We start from the raw sequence: 20,987 nt of genomic DNA, 5'->3' as shown, positions 1-20,987 counted from the left end.
TGGTAAGGCGGCTGAACTGTCCTTCCCGCACCTTCTCCCGGTAGCTCCATTAGTCATTCTGTAGTCACATGCTGTCCTGTATGCCTGTGGGGCTACTGCTACTGTTTCTTCTACTGCTGCTGCTACTGTTTCTTCTACTGCTGCTGCTACTGTTTCTTCTACTGCTGCTGCTGTTTCTTCTACTGCTGCTGCTGTTTCTTCTACTGCTGCTACTGTTTCTTCTATTGCTGCTGCTACTGTTTCTTCTACTGCTGCTGCTACTGTTTCTTCTACTGCTGCTGTTACTGTTTCATCTACTGCTGCTGCTACTGTTTCTTCTACTGCTGCTGCTACTGTTTCTTCTAGTGCTGCTGCTACTGTTTCTTCTATTGCTACTGCTACTGTTTCTTCTACTGCTGCTGCTACTGTTTCTTCTACTGCTGCTGCTACTGTTTCTTCTATTGCTACTGCTACTGTTTCTTCTACTGCTGCTGCTACTGTTTCTTCTACTGCTGCTGCTACTGTTTCCTCTATTGCTACTGCTACTGCTGCTGCTACTGTTTCTTCTACTGCTGCTGCTACTGTTTCTTCTACTGCTACTGATACTGTTTCTTCTACTGCTACTGTTGCTGCTACTGTTTCTTCTACTGCTGCTGCTACTCTTTCTTCTACTGCTGCTGCTACTGTTTCTTCTATTGCTACTGTTTCTGCTACTTTTTATTCTACTGCTGCTGCTACTGTTTCTTCTACTGCTGCTACTTTTTCTTTTACTGCTACTGTTTCTTCTATTGCTGCTGCTGCTACTGTTTCTTCCACTGTTGCTGCTACTGTTTCTTCTATTGCTGCTGCTGCTACTGCTGCTGCTACTGTTTATTCTACTGCTGCTGCTACTGTTTCTGCTACTGCTGCTGCTACTGTTTCTGCTACTGTTTCTTCTACTGTTTCTGCTACTGTTTCTTCTACTACTGCTGCTACTGTTTCTGCTACTGCTACTGTTTCTTCTACTGCTGCTACTGTTTTTTTATACTGCTGCTACTGTTTCTTCTACTGCTGCAACTGTTTCTTCTACTTCTACTGCTACTGTTTCTTCTACTGTTTCTTCTACTGCTGGCTCTACTGCTACTGCTGCTGCTACTGTCTCTTCTACTGCTGTTGCTACTGTTTCTTCTACTGCTGTGGCTACTGTTTCTTCTACTGCTGCTGCTGCTACTGTTTCTTCTACTGCTGCTGCTACTGTTTCTTCTACTGCTGCTGCTACTGTTTCTTCTACTGCTGGCTCTACTGCTACTGCTGCTGCTACTGTTTCTTCTATTGCTGCTGCTACTGTTTCTTCTACTGCTGCTGTTTCTTCTACTGCTGCTCCTACTGTTTCTTCTATTGCTGCTGCTACTGTTTCTTCTACTGCTGCTGTTTCTTCTACTGCTGCTGCTACTGTTTCTTCTACTGCTGCGGCTACTGTTTCTTCTACTGCTGCTGCTGCTACTGTTTCTTCTACTGCTGCTGCTACTGTTTCTTCTACTGCTGCTGCTACTGTTTCTTCTACTGCTGGCTCTACTGCTACTGTTTCTTCTATTGCTGCTGTTACTGCTACTGTTTCTTCTACTGCTGGCTCTACTGCTACTGCTGCTGCTACTGTTTCTTCTATTGCTGCTGCTGCAGCTACTGTTTCTTCTACTGCTGCTGCTACTGTTTCTTCTGCTGCTACTGTTTCGTCTAATGCTGCTGCTACTGTTTCCTCGGCTGCTACTGTTTCTTCTATTGCTGCTGCTACTGTTTCTTCAACTGCTGCTGTGTCTTCTACTGCTGCTGCTACGGTTTTTTCTACTGCTGCTGTTTCTTCTACTGCTTCTGCTACTGTTTCTTCTACTGCTGCTGCTACTGTTTATTCTACTGCTGCAGCTACTTTTTCTTCTACTGCTGCTGCTACTGTTTCTTCTACTGCTGCTGTTTCTTCTACTGCTGCTGCTACTGTTTCTTCTACTGCTGCTGCTACTGTTTATTCTACTGCTTCTGTTTATTCTACTGCTGCAGCTACTGTTTATTCTACTGCTACTATTTCTTCTATTGCTGCTGCTACTGTTTCTTCTACTGTTGCTGCTACTGTTTCTTCTACTGCTGCTGCTACTGCTTCCTCTACTGCTGCTGCTACTGTTTCTTCTACTGCTGCTGCTACTGTTTCTTCTACTGCTGCTGCTACTGCTTCCTCTACTGCTGCTGCTACTTTTTCTTCTATTGCTGCTACTGTTTCTTCTACTGCTACAGTTTCTTCTACTGCACTGTTTTTTCTACTGCTACTGCTGCTGCTACTGTTTCTTCTATTGCTGTTGCTGCTGCTACTGTCTTTTCTACTGCTGCTGCTACTGTTTCTTCTACTGCTGCTGCTATGGTTTTTTCTACTGCTGCTGCTACTGTTTCTTCTGCTGCTACAGTTTTTCTATTGCTGCTGCTACTGTTTCTTCTACTGCTGCTGCTACTGTTTCTTCTGCTGCTACTGTTTCTTCTATTGCTGCTGCTACTGTTTCTTCTACTGCTGCTGCTACTGTTTCTTCTGCTGCTACAGTTTTTCTATTGCTGCTGCTACTGTTTCTTCTACTGCTGCTGCTACTGTTTCTTCTGCTGCTACTGTTTCTTATATTGCTGCTGCTACTGTTTCTTCTACTGCTGCTGCTACTGTTTCCTCTACTGCTGGCTCTACTGCTACTGCTACTGCTGCTGGTGCTACTAGGGATTCATATTTTCCTGAAAATCTACCAAGTTTCAATAGCGGGAATAATTCATACTTCTCCCGAGAATCCCTAGAAATATTGGAAGTTGAAAGCGCCCAATTAATACGTTTGACACCAAGATATGGTCACTATGTCAGGGTTCTCCCAAAATAAGAGTGTTGCTACATCACATTGCCAGCTTGTCTGGGACACCATGTAAATATGTCACAGCAAGTTATGTAAATATTGAGTAACTTTGATCAGCAATGACATTGTTTAGAATTGCGAAACAGGCCGTTCTACAAATAAATGTCTTTGCCAAAATCCGTCATCTCTCCCATGTCTTATTCTGACTCGTATTTTGAAAGTGTAAGGATAATAATGCAGCCATAGTTGTTCTGAAATGTTTATTGCTTGCCAACATTTTACACCTTCTATGTTCAACACCCATACATTAATTATTAATTTCGGCTGCCTATCCTGATGTGAAATTTGTTCTGTAGAAAGTATTTGACTCTGATGTGTGCCACAGAAAGTATTTGACTCTGATGTGTGCCACAGAAAGTATTTGACTCTGATGTGTGCCACAGAAAGTATTTGACTCTGATGTGTGCCACAGAAAGTATTTGACTCTGATGTGTGCCACAGAAAGTATTTGACTCTGATGTGTGCCACAGAAAGTATTTGACTCTGATGTGTGCCACAGAAAGTATTTGACTCTGATGTGTGCCACAGAAAGTTTTTGACTCTGATGTGTGCCACAGAAAGTATTTGACTCTAGCCACACATTTAAGCAAATTAGAAGGAGGGGAGGTTCTGGCAAGGGGGAGATTATCAACACAACACCGGAACACACTCTGTTTAAACACAGTATCAGCCTACGGACAATTCCATCGACCACATGGCTTGGTTTTTGCTCTGACATGCACTGTCAACTGTGGGACCTTATATAGACAGGTGTGTACCTTTCCAAATCATGTCCAATCAATTGAACTTACCACAGGTGGACTCCAATCAAGTTGTAGAAACATCTCAAGGATGATCAGTGGAAACAGGATGCACCTGAGCTCAATTTTGAGTCTCATAGCAAATGGTCAGAAACCTTATTTACATAAGTTGTTTTATATATATATATACATTTGCAAACATTTCTAAAAACCTATTTTGGCTTTGGCATTAAGGGACATTGTGTGTAGATTGAAGAGATAGACAATGTATTTAATCCATTTTAGAATAAAGCTGTAATGTTACTGTTATGAACCCCCTTTTCCCAGCAGTCTAGGTGGGAGGGAAACGAGACCCGTAACATATCTCATGCAAATCACAACAGTGAAAAGGAACAGTGAGAACTAAAGGAAATCCACAGACAACCTAAACCTACCGTCAAACACTTTAGGTTTATTGTCAAACACACGCTAATGGGGTGTGGGAAAAAGGGGCTGAGCTGGACCCAAGGAAAGAAATAATAAATATCCCAAAACCCCTAAGCTAGTCTTACTGGGTAAAGAACAGCTATGTAACTAACCAATAAAATACAGTGGGTGGTCCGCCCAGTTCTAACCAGGGTATTTAGACAACGTTTTCCTACGGGTAATGTATGCCCAAGGTCGACTTGGCTGGTTATCTCCTTTTCCCACCAACCAACCAACAATAATACACCACAGCAGTACATTCTCACATGATAACAGACAATGTGAGATGTATCCACACAAACAAACTAAACTGTGGGGTATGAAAGAATATGTGGTCTTCAGCAAATCCAAAGAGAGGGAGAGAGAGAGCTTGTGAGAAAACAACTGACTGGGGTTTCAACTTCTTCGAGATAGGGGGCGCTCTTTTCATTTTTGGATAAAAAACGTTCCCGTTTTAAACAAGATATTTTGTCACAAAAAGATGCTCGACTATGCATGTAATTGACAGCGTTGGAAAGAAACAACTCTGACGTTTCCAAAACTGCAAAGATATTATCTGTGAGTGCCCCAGAATTAATGCTACAGGCGAAACCAAGATGAAATTTCATACAGGAAATGGTCCAGATTTTGAATGCCCTGTGTTCCAATGTCTCCTTATATGGCTGTGAATGCGCCAGGAATGAGCCTGCACCTTCTGTCGTTTCCCCAAGGTGTCTGCGGCAATGTGAATTATTGTAGGCATATCATTGGAAGATTGACCATAAGAGACTACATTTACCAGGTGTCCGCCCGGTGTCCTCCGTCGAAATTATTGCGTAATCTCCAGCTCCATGCGCGTTCCATTTTCTTCAGAGGAGAAAGTCAACTGCCACGAATGATTTATCATCGATAGATATGTGAAAAACACCTTGAGGATTGATTCTAAACAACGTTTGCCATGTTTCTGTCAATATTATGGAGTTAATTTGGAAAAAAGTTTGCGTTGTAATGACTTAATTTTTTTTTTTTCTTACACAAACGTAATGAACAAAACGGAGCGATTTGTCCTACACAAATAATCTTTTTGGAAAAACTGAACATTTGCTATCTAACTGAGAGTCTCGTTGAAAACATCTGAAGTTCTTCAAAGGTAAATGATTTTATTTGAATGCTTTTCTTGTTTTTGTGAAAATGTTGCATGCTGAATGCTAGGCTTAATGCTATGCTAGCTATCAATACTCTTACACAAATGCTTGTTTAGCTATGGTTCAAAAGCATATTTTGAAAATCTGAGATGACAGTGTTGTTAACAAAAGGCTAAGCTTGAGAGCTAATATATTTATTTAATTTCATTTGCGATTTTCATGAATAGTTAAAGTTGCGTTATGCTAATGAGCTTGCGGCGATGATTACACTCCTGGATACAGGTTTTTTTCGTAGCCAAACGTGATGAACAAAACGGAGCAATTTCTCCTACACAAATAATATTTTTTGAAAAACTGAACATTTGCTATCTAACTGAGAGTCTCCTCATTGAAAACATCTGAAGTTCTTCAAAGGTAAATTATTTTATTTGAATGCTTTTCTTGTTTTTGTGAAAATGTTGCATGCTGAATGCTAGGCTTAATGCTATGCTAGCTATCAATACTCTTACAGATATGCTTGTTTAGCTATGGTTCAAAAGCATATATTGAAAATCTGAGATGACAGTGTTGTTAGCAAAAGGCTAAGCTTGAGAGCTAATATATTTATTTAATTTAATTTGCGATTTTCATGAATAGTTAACGTTGCGTTATGGTAATGAGCTTGAGGCTATAAATAGGATCCCAATACAGGATTGCTCGTCGCAACAGGTTAAACCAAGGGAAAGGGAATGTGATTGGGTAATGGAAACAGGAGGAGGTGTTTCTTCAGACTGATGCGACTGATGACTTATAACTGCCACCTGTTACTTGGACAGGGGAGAAATACAAATATCCCCAGGATACCTGTATCCGTAACAGTAACAAAATGTGGAAAAAGTCACTGTATATAAGCAAAATAGAATAAAGATGATCATTAGCACTCACCTCAACTTAGCTAACATTTCCCCAGGTGAATTGTTACCAAATATCCAAACTGAGATTCAGTGAAAACAAACATTTGACATTGATTGATTTATCTAGACGAGTGCCCCAAGCAAAAACAACGCAATGACGCTTTCCTAATCAAAGCAGGGATGAAATAATAGGCTAATCTTGGTGACCACACACAACTATTACTTTAAATTAGTATAAAGGTTGGATATGACTTTGAGAGTTTCAGTATAAGCAAGAATTCAAATCAAATGTTATTTGTCACATGCGCTGACTACAACAGGTGTAGTAGACCTTACAGTGAAATGCTTACTTGCAAGCCATTAACCAACCATGTTGTTTTATTTATTTAAAAAATATATATATATATTTGGGTTTCGATACATGCGTTCAGTTGCATTACCCTAATTTATTCCAATATTTTCATAATTCAGTTGATCATAACTAAGGTGAGATTTCCTCTGCGCTTTTTCTAGGCCCAATGGATGTTTCCTCCTATCCTCACTCTTCTGCCGCCAGCCTTGGCCACATTGTTCTCAACACCAGTTTAAATCAATATAATTCAAGAAAACAGTTTTTTGTCGGGTTTGGGCTCATTTAATTTCTGTGATGTCGGACAAGGCCTGTGCTCGGGCTTCAGCTCACCGGGCTTGGGTCAGACAGGGATCTAATTTTTAGTTCTGATGAGAACTCTAAACTGCATTCGGGTCTCGTGTGAAGTCCGGCAGTGTCAATTATGTGTGTGCTTTGAATTTAAGGCGACTTTGTGTGAAGTAAATATGCTAGACTAAAGGCTTCCTTTGAACAACCTGTTTGGATAATGTGCAATAACATTTTTTGCCAATCTGCTGCTGGGCTTAGTGTGTATTTTTGGGAATTGCAATAGGGCTACATTGGGGGAAAATGTTGTAATTGTCCAGGTCTTGTCATTACATATTTTAGGAAAATGTGAAGAATGGTCCCCGAGACAGTCCCCGGAACCCGGTTACAATGGTTAATCCCTAGCTGCTACTGCTACTGCTACTGATGCTACTGTTGCTGCTACTTCTACTACTGCTGCTATTGTTGCTACTGCTGCTGCTACTTCTGCTACTGCTTCTGCTACTGCTTCTGCTGCTACTGCTGCTACTACCGCTACTACTGCTACTACTGCTACTGCTTCTGCTACTGCTGCTACTGCTGCTGTTACTGCTACTACTTATTCTACTGATGCTACTGGTACTACTTATTTTACTGCTGCTACTTCTTCTACTGCTGCTACTGCTGCTGTTACTGCTACTACTTATTCTACTGATGCTACTGCTACTACTTATTCTACTGCTGCTACTTCTTCTACTGCTGCTACTGCTAATTATACTGCTACTACTTCTTCTACTGCTAATACTTATTATACTGCTTCTACTTCTTCTACTGATGCTTCTGCTGCTGCTACTGCTACTACTTATTGAACTGCTGCTATTTCTTCTACTGATGCTACTGCTGCTGCTATTGCTACTGCTGCTACTATTGCTGCTACTATCTCTGCTACTGCTGCTACTGCTTTTACTTCTTCTACTGCTGCTACTGATTCTACTACTTATCCTACTTCTGCTACTGCTGATAGTGCTACTGTTACTACTGCTGCTATTGCTGCTACTTCTGCTACTGCTTCTCCTGCCTCTACTACTGCTACTGTTGCTACTTCTGCTAATGCTATCACTTCAGCTCCACCATAAGATTTCCTTTGCTTGGCCATTAGCGTTGTGTCAAAGTTCTACCTGCTACACAGAGTGTGTTGTTTTGAGAGCAGAGAGCAGTAGATGGAAGAGCATCTTTAGTATATTGTACCCTACTGTACCATATTAATCCACAATGCTTAAGTACAATAGCTTTGGTCTAAATTGTCGCAAGTACTCTTAAATTGTTGCTATGTAGTTGCACTAAGTGATCCTCAAATTTCGCATCTTGCTTTTGTGTAAATTGTGAACATAGTGACTGGAGCTAGCCAGCTAGAGTTTCTGCTAGCTAGGAGCTTCTTGACTTCTTGACATAAATCTTGCAATATGCAACTAAAGTCTACTTTATTTCAATTCACAAGATAGAATGAACGTACGCGTCAGCCGTGAAAAATGTAACCTCTGTGATTCTTGAGCTTGGACGCTGCCATTGGACATGATGCAACGCGAGCACAACAAGGCCAGTATTGCAGCTTTTATTGATTTCAAAGGAAGCATTCCATCAATGGCTTATGCTTGACGACAACGCCAGACGGACAATGGCAGTAATGTGGCAGGGCCCTAATGCTGCTGCCGGTGCTACTATTACTGATGCTACTAATGCTACTGCTGCTGCTGTGTGGGACGTCGGGACAAAGAGTGAGCAGGAATACAAATCTACAGAAATTAGGAAGCTGAGATGTTGACCTCCAAAGGGCAAAGACAGGTGAAGTCTTGAGTTGCCTACTTTACTTTACTGTACTATACTTCTCCATGTCATTTCCAAACGTGTCCAAGAGCATCTGGTTTAGTGACGAGAATCGTAATTCATCTTGGATTTTGCTCCTGTGATTGGTCTGCACCTGCTTTGTTGGGAACAGGAGTATTCCCACCCTAGCGGTCATGTCTCTCTTTCCAAAGCACTGGAGATGATGAAGATATAAGATACATCTTAATTAGAATGAATTAGAAGAGGCGAAAGCACTCCAGCGTGACTAGGCTAGAGACAGGGTCTGGTCACTGTGGGCCCTTCCACAGTTATTCCTCTTCTCATGAATGTGACACGTGATAAATTAAAAGCTGATTATTTCCTGGAGGGAGAAGCTAAGTGCTTGGCCCCCCAGTACCGATGCTGGCACTGATGGATGAAGCCTTAGCCTGCACTACAGACGTGTCTGTTCCCACTCTGTCTGTCCCCAGCAGAGAAAACACACAGCACCCTCCTGCCGCGACGGGCCTAAGAGCCTCCCTTATCAAGATGCCATCTCTTAATAATTAATTTTACTGAAAGCCTCAGCAGCACTTCACCGAAGGGATTTCATATTGTTTCATAAATGCACAAGAAACAAACTTGACTGCAGTGCCCAACTGCAACATAAGCCCGCAGTACCATGACTGACTAAACTTTATGGGTTCTTTGCTATCAGGCTAGAGGTGGGAATGTGTCTTATGTTTTGCAATCCACTGTTCCACTTCTCAACCATGCTACGATACAATATGCACCAAAGACTGCATGAAGGGCTTTGTAGTCACCCTGCCTCTCAGCCTGCCTGTGAGAAATGTCTCCCGCCCTCTCAGTCTTATTCATTTTAGAGAGCAGAGCAGTCCATGAGTGCAGTCAGAAAGATGGCAGAGATTTTCACATTACTGGCCCATCCTCATGTGTCAGGAGGCTTTTCCCCTTGGAAGGGCTACAGTCACAATTTGTCCTCTCTGATTGGGTCGGCAGTACGGAGAACAAAGGCGCTCAGCCTCACCATTCTGTCCTTTTGTGTCCCGTATGTCAGAAGTCCGCTGCACAAACAATACAGCAACTGCCAAGAACCGCAAAAGCCATTATCTGGAAGCAGAATTGCTGTCATTATCCTGGCCGCAATCATAACTCTAATTATAAAAAGTTGCTTTGTAAGCATGTAGATTACACAATATTAATTACCCATGCACAATGCGGCTAATGCATGTTCAAATGCCACTCGTCGTTGTCTCTTTCTCACAAAGCAGCCCAGGTTTCCCCTCTTGCCATGTGTAAAGCTATGCCAGGTCCCAGGGTGGTTCACTTTCCATAAAGCCCAAACTCAATCTCATAATTGGTTTCATGAATAACTTCCCAAACAATATCAATGAATCATCTTTAACACGTATCACCTGACATGAACCAATATGCCTGTTCTGTATGGTTCAAACTGATGAACTTCATCATATACTTGCTATCTCTCATTACTCAACCCTTGACTCTGCATCATCAATTGTAGTTAGTGATGTAGAATGAGGATTTTTCATCCAGGACCATCGTCTTGCTGAGACAAGTGGGGCCTTTCCTGGTCCCGGGACACTTTCTACAATTCCACCAACTAGATACCGAGTTAACCCTTTCATTGATATGAACATGCTCTTGATCCCTAAGCATTTGTATTTGTCACTATCCTAGCTTCCATGGGCAGACAAAGCACAGGAACAGGAATGGCAGCTATGGGCCTTGGGTTAGGGCATTTTTTTCCCTATACTACTCTGCTAAAGATAGGCTTAGCAACCAAAGCCTAGGGTAAGTCACTCGTCTTTTCAAGGGTAATGGAAATAGCCATTAGACACTCTATACCAATAACATCAAGCCTCCCACACAGACAATGAAAGCCAAGGTGTTTTTGCTTTCAGTGTTCTCCCCATTAGCCTTGACTGACACAGCAGACTGATATGCATTTGTAAGACATCAAAAGATTTCAACAGCCACACAAAATGATTTTCCTTCTCAGGCATAACAGCCCAAAGCATCAATCACCATAGCCCTGCACTTTACCAACCCACTCTGGCAAATTAAATCCCTGGGATAATATCTTCATCATGGCTGTATTTCTGCACTCTAACTGCACTCTGATACCATCGTCTCTCTGGGTGTGAAAAGGAGAGCGAGGTGCCTGCCAACTCAGCGAGACCTGAAACCACATGGCAATAAAAAGTGACATCAGAAATGGTAAAGTTAATAGTGTGTTTCAGATGCATTTTGTAGAGGACAGTGGGTTGTAGCCAGGCAGCGGCTTGTTCCTACTGTGAGTGACAGCAGTCTACATCCTTATTTATTATTCTTTTTAACCTTTATTTAAACAGCTTGGAAAATTCCAGAAAATTATGTCATGGCTTTGGAAGCATCTGATAGGCTAATTGACATCATGTGAGTTGATTGGAGGTGTACCTGTGGATGTATTGCAAGTCCTACCTTTAAACTCAGTGCCTCTTTGCTTGACATTATGGGAAAATCAAAAGAAATCAGCCAAGACCTCAGAAAAAGATTGTAGACCTCCACAAGTCTGGTTCATCCTTGGGAGCAATTTACAAATGCCTGAAGGTACCACGTTCATCTGTACAAACAATAATACACAAGTATAAACACCATGGGACCACGCATCTGTCATACCGCTCAGGAAGGAGATGCTTTCTGTCTCCTAGAGATGAACGCACTTTGGTGCGAAAAGTGCAAATCATTCCCAGAACAACAGCAAAGGACCTTGTGAAGATGCTCGAGGAAACAGGTACAAAAGTATCTATATCCACAGTAAAAGGAGTCCTACATCGACATAACCTGAAAGGCCGCTCAGCAAGGAAGAAGCCACTGCTCCAAAAACGGCATAAAAAAGCCAGACAAAGATCGTACTTTTTGGAAACATGTTCCCTGGTCTGATGAAACAAAAATTGAACTGTTTGGCCATAATGACCATTGTTATGTTTGGAGGAAAAAGGGGGAGGCTTGCAAGCTGAAGAACACCATCCCAACCGAGAAGCATGGCGGTGGCAGCATCATGTTGTGGGGATGCTTTGCTGCTGGAGGGACTGGTGCACTTCCCAAAATAGATGGACTCATAAGGAAGGAAAATGATGTGGATATATTGAAGCAACACCTCAAGACATCAGTCATGAAGTTAAAGCTTAGTCACAAACGGTCTTCCAAATGGACAATGACCCCAAGCAAACTTCCAAAGTTGTGGGAAAATAGCTTAAAGACAACACAGTTATTAGAGTGGCCATCACAAAGCTCTGACCTCAATCCCATAGAAAATGTATGGGCAGAACTGAAAAGGTGTGTGCGAGCAAGGAGACCTACAAACCTGACTCAGTTACACCAGCTTTGTCAGGAGGAATGGGGCAAAATTCACCCATTTTACTGCTTGTGGAAGGCTACCCACAATGTTTGACGCACGTTAAACTATTTAAAGGCAACGCTACCAAATACTAATTGAGTAAATGTAAACTTCTGACCCACTGGGAATGTGATGGGAATGTGATGAAAGAAATAAAAATGAAATAAATAGTTTTCTCAACTATTCTCTGCTATTATTCTGACATTTCACATTCTTAAAATAAACTGGTGATCCTAACTGACCTACTAGGATTGAATGTCAGGAATTGTGAAAAACTGAGTTGAAATGTATTTGGCTAATGTGTATGTGGACTTCCGACTTCAACTGTATTTGGTACCATTGGAAAGAAAATAATTAGAAGTTTGTAGAAATGTTAAAATAATGTAGGAGAATATAACATAATAGATATGGTAGGAGAAAATCCAAAGGATTTTTTTTTGTGATAGACCATGCTCTTTCATTGGCAAGTATAAGGGCATACTGGAAATAAGCTCCCAGGATGCAATTCCTATGGTTTCCACAGGGTGTCAGCAGTCTATATGTTCAAGATTTCAGGCTTGTAAAATTAATTTAAAAAATATCAGTTTTAGTGTTAGTGTTTGCTCGCTATGAAGACAGGACGCACCTGCTTAAATCGGTTTCCTATTGAACATACTTCCTTCCGTAAGAAATATTATAGTTTGATTACATTTTAGGGTATCTGAGGAGTAAATAGAAACATATTTTTACTTTTTGAAACAAATATTAGGGGTAGGTTTTCAGATTCCTTTCTCTGATTGTTGAATGAGTGGATTTTATCTAACAAAACGACACTACATGTCATAGCTGGGACCCTTTGGATGACAAACAGGCGAAGATTTTCAAAAAGTAAGTGAATATTTAATCACTGTTTGTGAATTTATGAAACCTGTGCCGGTGAAAAATATGAATAGGACGGGGCACCGTCCTCAAACAATCGCATGGCATGCTTTCGCTGTAATAACTGTAAATCGGACAGTGCAGTTAGATTAACAAGAATTTAAGCTTTCAACCAATATAAGACACTTATATCTACCTAAATGTTTCATATCCATAATATTCATGATTATTTATTTGAATTGCGCGCCCTCCAGTTTCACTGGAAATTGGTAGCCCTTGCCCTCAAAGGTTTTAACTAGGCAAGCCAGTTAAGAACAAATTCTTACAATGACAGCCTTGGGACAGTGGGTTAACTGCCTTGTTCAGGGGTAGGAAGATAGATTTGTTCCTTGTCAGCCCGGGGATTTGATCTAGCAACCTTTCAGTTACTGGCCCAATGCTCTAACCACTAGGCGCCCTGCTACCCTTTCGATCCATTTGACCCTGCACTTTCAGACATAAATACCACATTTTGGTATAATTTCTGCATGCTCACAGAAGCTCAGAACATCCATCTAAATTATACTGTATATACAGCAGTAATGATGTTATAGTGTTGTTGTGTCTTTGGCTATGCCGGATTAAGTGATATGACATGCTATTCTATAAAATAATTTATCCGTAATTAATATTACCTGATTGAGCTAATCATGTAAATGTAATTAACTAGAGAGTCGGGGCACCACAAAATAATATTTATAGAGCTGTTATCTTCCGCATTTAACATCTGCTAACCATGTGTATGTGACAAATAAAATAAAATTTGATTTGATTTGATTTAAAGATCTAGTAATATTTGACATCAATACATTCAATATTAATCGTCATCTTAGTTCAGTCTCATCTTAAAGTTGTAAATTCTTGGTTATCTGCACGAACCCTGGCTAACAAGTTGAACCAGCAATACAAAATTGGGTTTAATTATTTATTTACTAAATACCTAATCAATCACACAGAATTACACTACACATAATTAAATCATAACTTGATTACAAATTAGGTCATAAAGGAAAACGTCCCTAGCGGCCAGAACAGATACGACAGCTGGTTACACAAAAGAAAAGGGGCTGGGTTTGAGTGAAAGAGCGGGAAGACTGAGGAACAAAGGGAAGAAACTGTGCTATTGTAAATACAGTATCTTATGCATTCTAAATTACAGCCCATTTGGAAATGGAAAATGCAATAAATATTTACTCTGAGCTGCGCTTCGGTAGGTTGGTGGAAGATGGAAGGCCGTGTTGCCCAACCGAGTCCTTTGTCCTTTGAAGAATGTCTCTGCTGGTCAATTGGATACGTTGCTGTGTGGTAGACGGGATACTCTGTCTGTTCCTTCCTAACCTGCGTTTGCAGCGGCTGTTGGTAACTCAACGGCTAGGAGGTATCACTTCTGTAGTGAATAAGAGTTCAAAGTTCATACCATTCGCAACCAAAGCTCACGCTGATGTTGGCTTCGTTCTGTAGTTATTATCTGAACCATTCTGACATTGGACCGTCGTCCCCACATCCTCGGAACAGGAGGTTATATTCTCGTCAAGGCTTATATAGGAAGGGAGAGGAGGGCGTGTTTAAAATGTTTTATAGCACATGTCCCTACACAGGGGCTGGCCAATGATTGAGCAGAGCCCTACCCTATGAAAATCTAAATCTCACATTTTAGAAGCTAAAATCACATTTCATCCCATCACAAATCATTTCATATTCAAACATTTAAATTGAACAACAATTCCATGTGAATCCGATAACTCTGATGTGTAGACTTTCCACTGTAGAGTTTGTATCATCTTATCATTGGTGAGAATGTCTCAGATGACAACCGTACTGATATCATATTCATTAAGTATCACTGCATATGTTCAATTGGTCAGATTACCAGAATATAGTCCATTTCCCCCCACCTTCTGATGTTCCCAGAATCTCTATGTTAACCAAGGGGTTTCGCAAATGTAACATCAGTAGGGTAGAGAGATGAAAAACAGGGCAAGAGATATTTATGACTGTCATAAACCTACCCCCAGGCCAACGTCATGACAGTGTATTACTTTACTGATTTTGTTAGTTTGACAACAGTTAATCAATAATACACAATGTTTTGCTGTATTAGAATAATTCCATCAAGGACACTATGTAGATACTATTCCCTAGAATACACACGTTGATGTACTTTCCTATTACCTCTGTTTGAGAAGCATCTATCCCCACCACACCTGTCAGAGCCTGAAGCGAAATAAACATCGCAGAGAAACACACCGGCAGACTCAAAGGAGACATGGCTGGAGGCGTCCGCTAGGCAAACTGACCACCGCCACACTTCCTCCTGACATCTCATTGACTTTATTCTCCAGCTGATCCCCTTCATCTTCTATTCACACACTCTCTATGCACATGACGTGGATTATGTTCAATTACTTACCATTTGTCTGTTCGCCATGTTGTTTTCCAGTATAACAAAGGGAAGCCTTCTGGCTCCGTTCTGACTGAATAAAGTTTTGTTGGGTCAGAAAAGTAATTCTCAATCATAGTTCACACAGCACAGTGATGTTGAGTCTTATATATAATGGTTCCTCTACTATGGAGGTATCTACATATAACAGGTTCTCTGTTCTACCTACAACATAGGCCTTTACTACTTTATGACCACTCTATTACCAACTGGGGACAATTATATAATATAAGCCATTTAGCAGCCTCTTTTATCCAATGATACTTTCAGTCATGCATGCATACATTTTATTTACAGGTGGTCCCAGGAATTGAACCCACGATCATGACATTGCAAGCGCCATGCTCTACCAACTATGCTACAAAGGACCAATATTCAACACACCTGACCTACTGTAACTTCATGCTCCAGAAAATAAGCACACAGCACATCTGTGACATGGAACACATCACGTATTACCAACAGCCACCACCATACACACAGCAGGAAATGTCAACCAGCATGTGCTCTTCATCCCGTCTCCCTGGTGACGGACAGGTGCAGTGGTGCTGAACATACCTATGTGCTTCCACAGCCTTCTCTCTGCCATGTTGATCTGTGTTCCGACTGGATAGCAGAGCACATCATCTCTCCATGAGGGTTCCATCACATGTCCCTGATCTAGACAGATACACATCACATACAGGAGCAGGCGCCGGTGCTGCGCTATATCTCCAATTACAGCTGTCACACACACTGCAATTAACCAGAGTGACTGATTTGAGCTTTTGTAAAATGTATTCATATTATCCAGATAAAAAATATGCAAAAATAAGCGTCTATTAATCTAATTAGCTAGCGTGGCACACAAGCTTATTTAAAGTTAATACATGATGATACCCCAAAATCCGGAGATTACAAAGCTCCTAGGTTCGCTAGTTAATTAGAGTACAGGCAGAGGAGGAGGATTCACCAATTAGGACACAGGGTCAAAACCGGGATGTGTGCATCCAAGTGAACTAACACTTTTGCTTTGTCCCCTTGGGGTGTGTGTTTGTGTGTGTGTGTGTGTGTGTGTGTGTGTGTGTGTGTGTGTGTGTGTGTGTGTGTGTGTGTGTGTGTGTGTGTGTGTGTGTGTGTGTGTGTGTGTGTGTGTGTTTCATACCACTATATACATCTTGTTCCCTTTATAAACTCCCATTTACTTTCTCTTTTCTCTTCATGTTGGGTAGAATGACACAATTGTGCTTGGCAAGTTAAATTGGTAATTACAGAGCCTGTCATCCTTATTCCCTATCTACATTATTTGTTTTATACAACGTTGGGACATTTCCTGATTCATGCCTCTGTGTTTATCTGAGTGCGGCAGGCAAACAATGGGGATGCTGAACTGAATATTCATTGTGTTGCAGTGAGGAGAACTTTCACACTTGACAAAATGTCATTTCCACTCACACTCTGCATAGTGGACATTATCAACTGGATTATTACAGTACAGTAGCAGGGAGGGTGATTGTGCTGGCAGGGAGTAGTTCATGTGTTGTCATCATTTACATTTGCTCTTATTTAGCAGATGCTCTTATCCAGAGCAACTTACAGAAATTAATGCATACATTTTTGTACTGGTCCCCAGTGGGAATTGAACCCACAACCCTGGTGTTGTATGTGTCTCGCTCTACCAAATGCGCAACACTGGAACCTTTGCGGTTAAATTAGAGACTGCAGCCCGTGGCCTTCTGAGACACTGCCCTTGTTACTGTCTCCTCCTGACCCCCTGAGTATTAGATACACACTCAAACTACCCCACTAGCTACAAAAGGAAGGAATCCCACATGTGATGGGATTCCGACTGGCCTGACCTTCCTCACTGGGTCTGTACGCATCAGATGGTGTGACCTGAGTAAATGACGTCTGAACCTGGTTGGTTTCCCATCATCTTCAGTAACCCGAGAGCAGGCGGGTGTGGGCTGAGAGACGTCGGGAGGTTAGGTGGGAAAGGGTATGGTGGACTAGGAGGAGCAGGGGGTGGAGGGGGCCGGGGTGGGTGTGGGCTGAGAGACGTTGGGAGGTTAGGTGGGAAAGGGTATGGTGGACTAGGAGGAGCAGGGGGTGGAGGGGGCCGGGGTGGGTGTGGGCTGAGAGACGTCGGGAGGTTAGGTGGGAAAGGGTATGGTGGACTAGGAGGAGCAGGGGGTAGAGGGGGCCGGGGTGGGTGTGGGCTGAGAGACGTCGGGAGGTTAGGTGGGAAAGGGTATGGTGGACTAGGAGGAGCAGAGGGTGGAGGGGGCCGGGGTGGGTGTGGGCTGAGAGACGTCGGGAGGTTAGGTGGGAAAGGGTATGGTGGACTAGGAGGAGCAGGGGGTAGAGGGGGCCGGGGTGGGTGTGGGCTGAGAGACGTCGGGAGGTTAGGTGGGAAAGGGTATGGTGGACTAGGAGGAGCAGGGGGTGGAGGGGGCCGGGGTGGGTGTGGGCTGAGAGACGTCGGGAGGTTAGGTGGGAAAGGGTATGGTGGACTAGGAGGAGCAGGGGGTGGAGGGGGCCGGGGTGGGTGTGGGCTGAGAGACGTCGGGAGGTTAGGTGGGAAAGGGTATGGTGGACTAGGAGGAGCAGGGGGTGGAGGGGGCCGGGGTGGGTGTGGGCTGAGAGACGTCGGGAGGCTAGGTGGGAAAGGTTATGGTGGACTAGGAGGAGCAGGGGGTGGAGGGGGCAGGGGTGGGGTCTAAGGTCAGGTGGCCCGGAGGTCCCTCTCCCTCCTCCTCTCCCTTTGTGACCACCGGCAGTACATTATACATTCTCAGGGAAGTGCAGGCCTGCTTGCCATGGAAATAGATGCAAATGGAATACAACTCTACAGTAAGAGATTTGGTGAACACTACACTAGATAAAAAATATTCCAAGTACCCTTGAAAATAACTGTAATTAAAAATGAATATGTTTTGTATTCAATCTAGAGGAGCTTTATAGTGAACTCGACTTCAACCATGAATTCAACAAGATTCTATCCCTTCACAACACTTATGCATAGTCCCAAGTCCCGATCATATCAACACTAGTAACCCAAATGTACCTAATACACAAGAGGTTGGTGGCACCATAATTGGGGAGGACGGGCTGGAGCGGAAACAGTGGAATGGTATCACATGGTTTGGTGTAATATAATATAATATATAATAATAATATAATATAATAATATATGCCAATATATGCCATTTAGCAGACGCTTTTATCCAAAGCGACTTACAGTCATGTGTGCATACATTCTACGTATGGGTGGTTCCGGGGATCGAACCCACTAGCCTGGCGTTACAAGCGCCATGCTCTACCAACTGAGCTACAGAAGGACCACCTCATTCCATTTACTCCATTCCTGCCATTATTATGAGTCGTCTTCCTCTCAGCAGGCTCCACTGGCCTTACACATATTGTAATTCCAGATTGAATAGCTAACGTATATGGAATAGATTCATTAAATGAATAAATGAGATCAATTCTAAAAGATAAAACACCTATGTGCAACAGTAATTACAGGGTATGGAGTGGCCTTCGATCATTTCAGTTTTTTTTGTCATCCTTAAAAGCTTTTCAGACTGGGTCCAGATAGGCACCGGTGCCATGATACCAAAACGCCCAGTTGTGACCGTGGTCATGTCCTTGTGGGTAAAATCCCTTAACAGAACAATAAAAAAGAGAGGAAGGAGAGTCAATCTGCAGTGCTAGTGGCACACTGCAGAATACACCTCAATAGGGAGTGGTCGTTTTCTCTGGCTATCTTCAAAACACTTTCCTAACCTTAATCAAATAGATGATCTTTTCCTTGGGAAACAGGGTTTATGTGCAAGTGTTCATTTTCAGACACTGTTGATGAAAAGATAAATCTGAATCTGAGAGGATACAGGTTCTTACTGTAACTAAATATAGATATGTTACATACAGAGCACTGAACTGTTGTGTGGGAAGGTGAAGGATTTATTTCATGGAATCTTTTCATCACTTTTTCTGACAGCCATTACTAATCAAAAATAAATATGACTATAAATACTTTAAGATGTCCCAATAATAAACAACTTATTACGAATTGATGCATTGCACCATATTTTTTTTAATACATTGTAAATAAAAACACGACTTCTAATCAATGCACTTTCATATCTAATTTAAAAGTCTCCTGAGGCGCAGCATTGCAATTCTAAAACATTAAATGAATCATCCTGGAGGACATATCCATTGACTTTTGATGATTTATAAAGAAAGTTATTTCTCCAAAATAAGGTTGCTGGAGGGAAGAGAAAAGAGAATGGTGTCATTTAAGGATTAAAAGAAAGGGACAACGGCGAGTGGCATTGTTGAGGACAGATCAGATGAGGGGTAAAATAGGTCCTTCACTTGGGTGCAAAAAGCCCCCCGAAACAAGGAACAGTCATTTGGGCCAATCTCTCAGAGGGATTGTATGTTTGACAGGAGTGAATGTATTCGAGAGGTTACTACTCCAAACAGATGATCACTTCCTGCTGTTCCATTTAGGTCATACAGACCCAAAAGACTGAAAGAAAGAGAGAGATGGGAATCAATCAATACAGTGTGTTGAAAAAGTGTGTGTGAGCCTCCACAGACTATGTGTGTGTGTGTGTGTGTGTGTGTGTGTGTGTGTGTGTGTGTGTGTGTGTGTGTGTGTGTGTGTGTGTGTGTGTGTGTGTGTGTGTGTGTGTGTGTGTGTGTGTGTGTGTGTGTGTGTGTGTGTGTGTGTGTGTGTGTGTGTGTGTGTGGTTGACGCCACTTTTGTGGAAGCAAAAAAAAAATGATGTTGGGAGAAAATGGACAAGAAATTGCCTCTAGGCACACTTGATTGATACTCAATGGCGCATGCACACACAGAGACAGACAGACAGACAGACAGACAGACAGACAGACAGACAGACAGACAGACAGACAGACAGACAGACAGACAGACAGACAGACAGACAGACAGACAGACAGACAGACAAAGGGCATTCCTGTCTCCTGCCCTTCATGTAAATAGATGGCTCTGCCTGATGATCCTGACTCTACATCAAAATAAGTAGAGAGGCCCAGAGGAGCTCTGTGGAGAATAGGAGAGGAGAGCTGCCTGGGAGGAAAAGAGATGAGAGAGGTGAGAGTTGCCTGGGAGGAAACTAGAAGAGAGAACAGAGGTTGGGAGGAGAGAGCTGCCTGGGAGGATATATGAGTAGAGAGGAGATGAGAGAGCTGCCTGGGAGGAGAGATGAGTAGAGAGGAGAGGGGATAGCTGCCTGGAAGGAGAGGAAAGAGCAGCCTGGGAGGAGAGGAGAGAGCTGCCTGGGAGGAGAGGAGAGAGCTGCCTGGAAGGAGAGGAGAGAGCTGCCTGGAAAGAGAGGAGAGAGCTGCCTCGGAGGAGAGGAGAGAGCTGCCTGGAAGGAGATGAGAGAGCTGCCTGGAAGGAGAGGAGAGAGCTGCCTGGGAGGAGAGGAGGGAGCTGCCTGGAAGGATAGGAGGGAGCTGCCTGGGAGGATAGGAGGGAGCTGACTGGGAGGAGAGGAGAGAGCTGCCTGAGTAGAGAGGAGAGGAGATAGCTGCCTGGAAGGAGAGGAGAACTACACCGGCACACTCATTCGTCATAGGTCCATACATAGATGGAGGCCAGCCCCAGCCCTCACAACACCCTGCACTGTTATTTGGATATTAGATTAAAGGAACTAATAC

General features: G+C 42.6%; 1 protein-coding gene across 1 annotated transcript in view; it reads right to left on the bottom strand.

The window, feature by feature from the left end:
* Positions 1-823: 823 nt before the first annotated feature.
* LOC127909032 (uncharacterized protein DDB_G0271670-like) overlaps positions 824-20,987 on the bottom strand; it is a gene marked incomplete at its 3' end in the record, with an annotated part of 109,121 nt that continues 88,957 nt past the window's right edge. The window contains exons 3-4 of the mRNA XM_052468885.1: positions 7,179-7,833; positions 824-895 (exon numbers count right to left, since the gene is read on the bottom strand). Of these exons, the coding sequence (XP_052324845.1) occupies positions 824-895; positions 7,179-7,833 (727 nt within the window). The remainder of the gene's footprint in view (positions 896-7,178; positions 7,834-20,987) is intronic.

This window comes from Oncorhynchus keta, chromosome 18 (assembly GCF_023373465.1).
Source record: "Oncorhynchus keta strain PuntledgeMale-10-30-2019 chromosome 18, Oket_V2, whole genome shotgun sequence".
NCBI classification, from domain to species: domain Eukaryota; kingdom Metazoa; phylum Chordata; class Actinopteri; order Salmoniformes; family Salmonidae; genus Oncorhynchus; species Oncorhynchus keta.
Note: the sequence above shows the minus strand (reverse complement) of the source record. Positions and strands in the feature narration are given on the sequence as shown.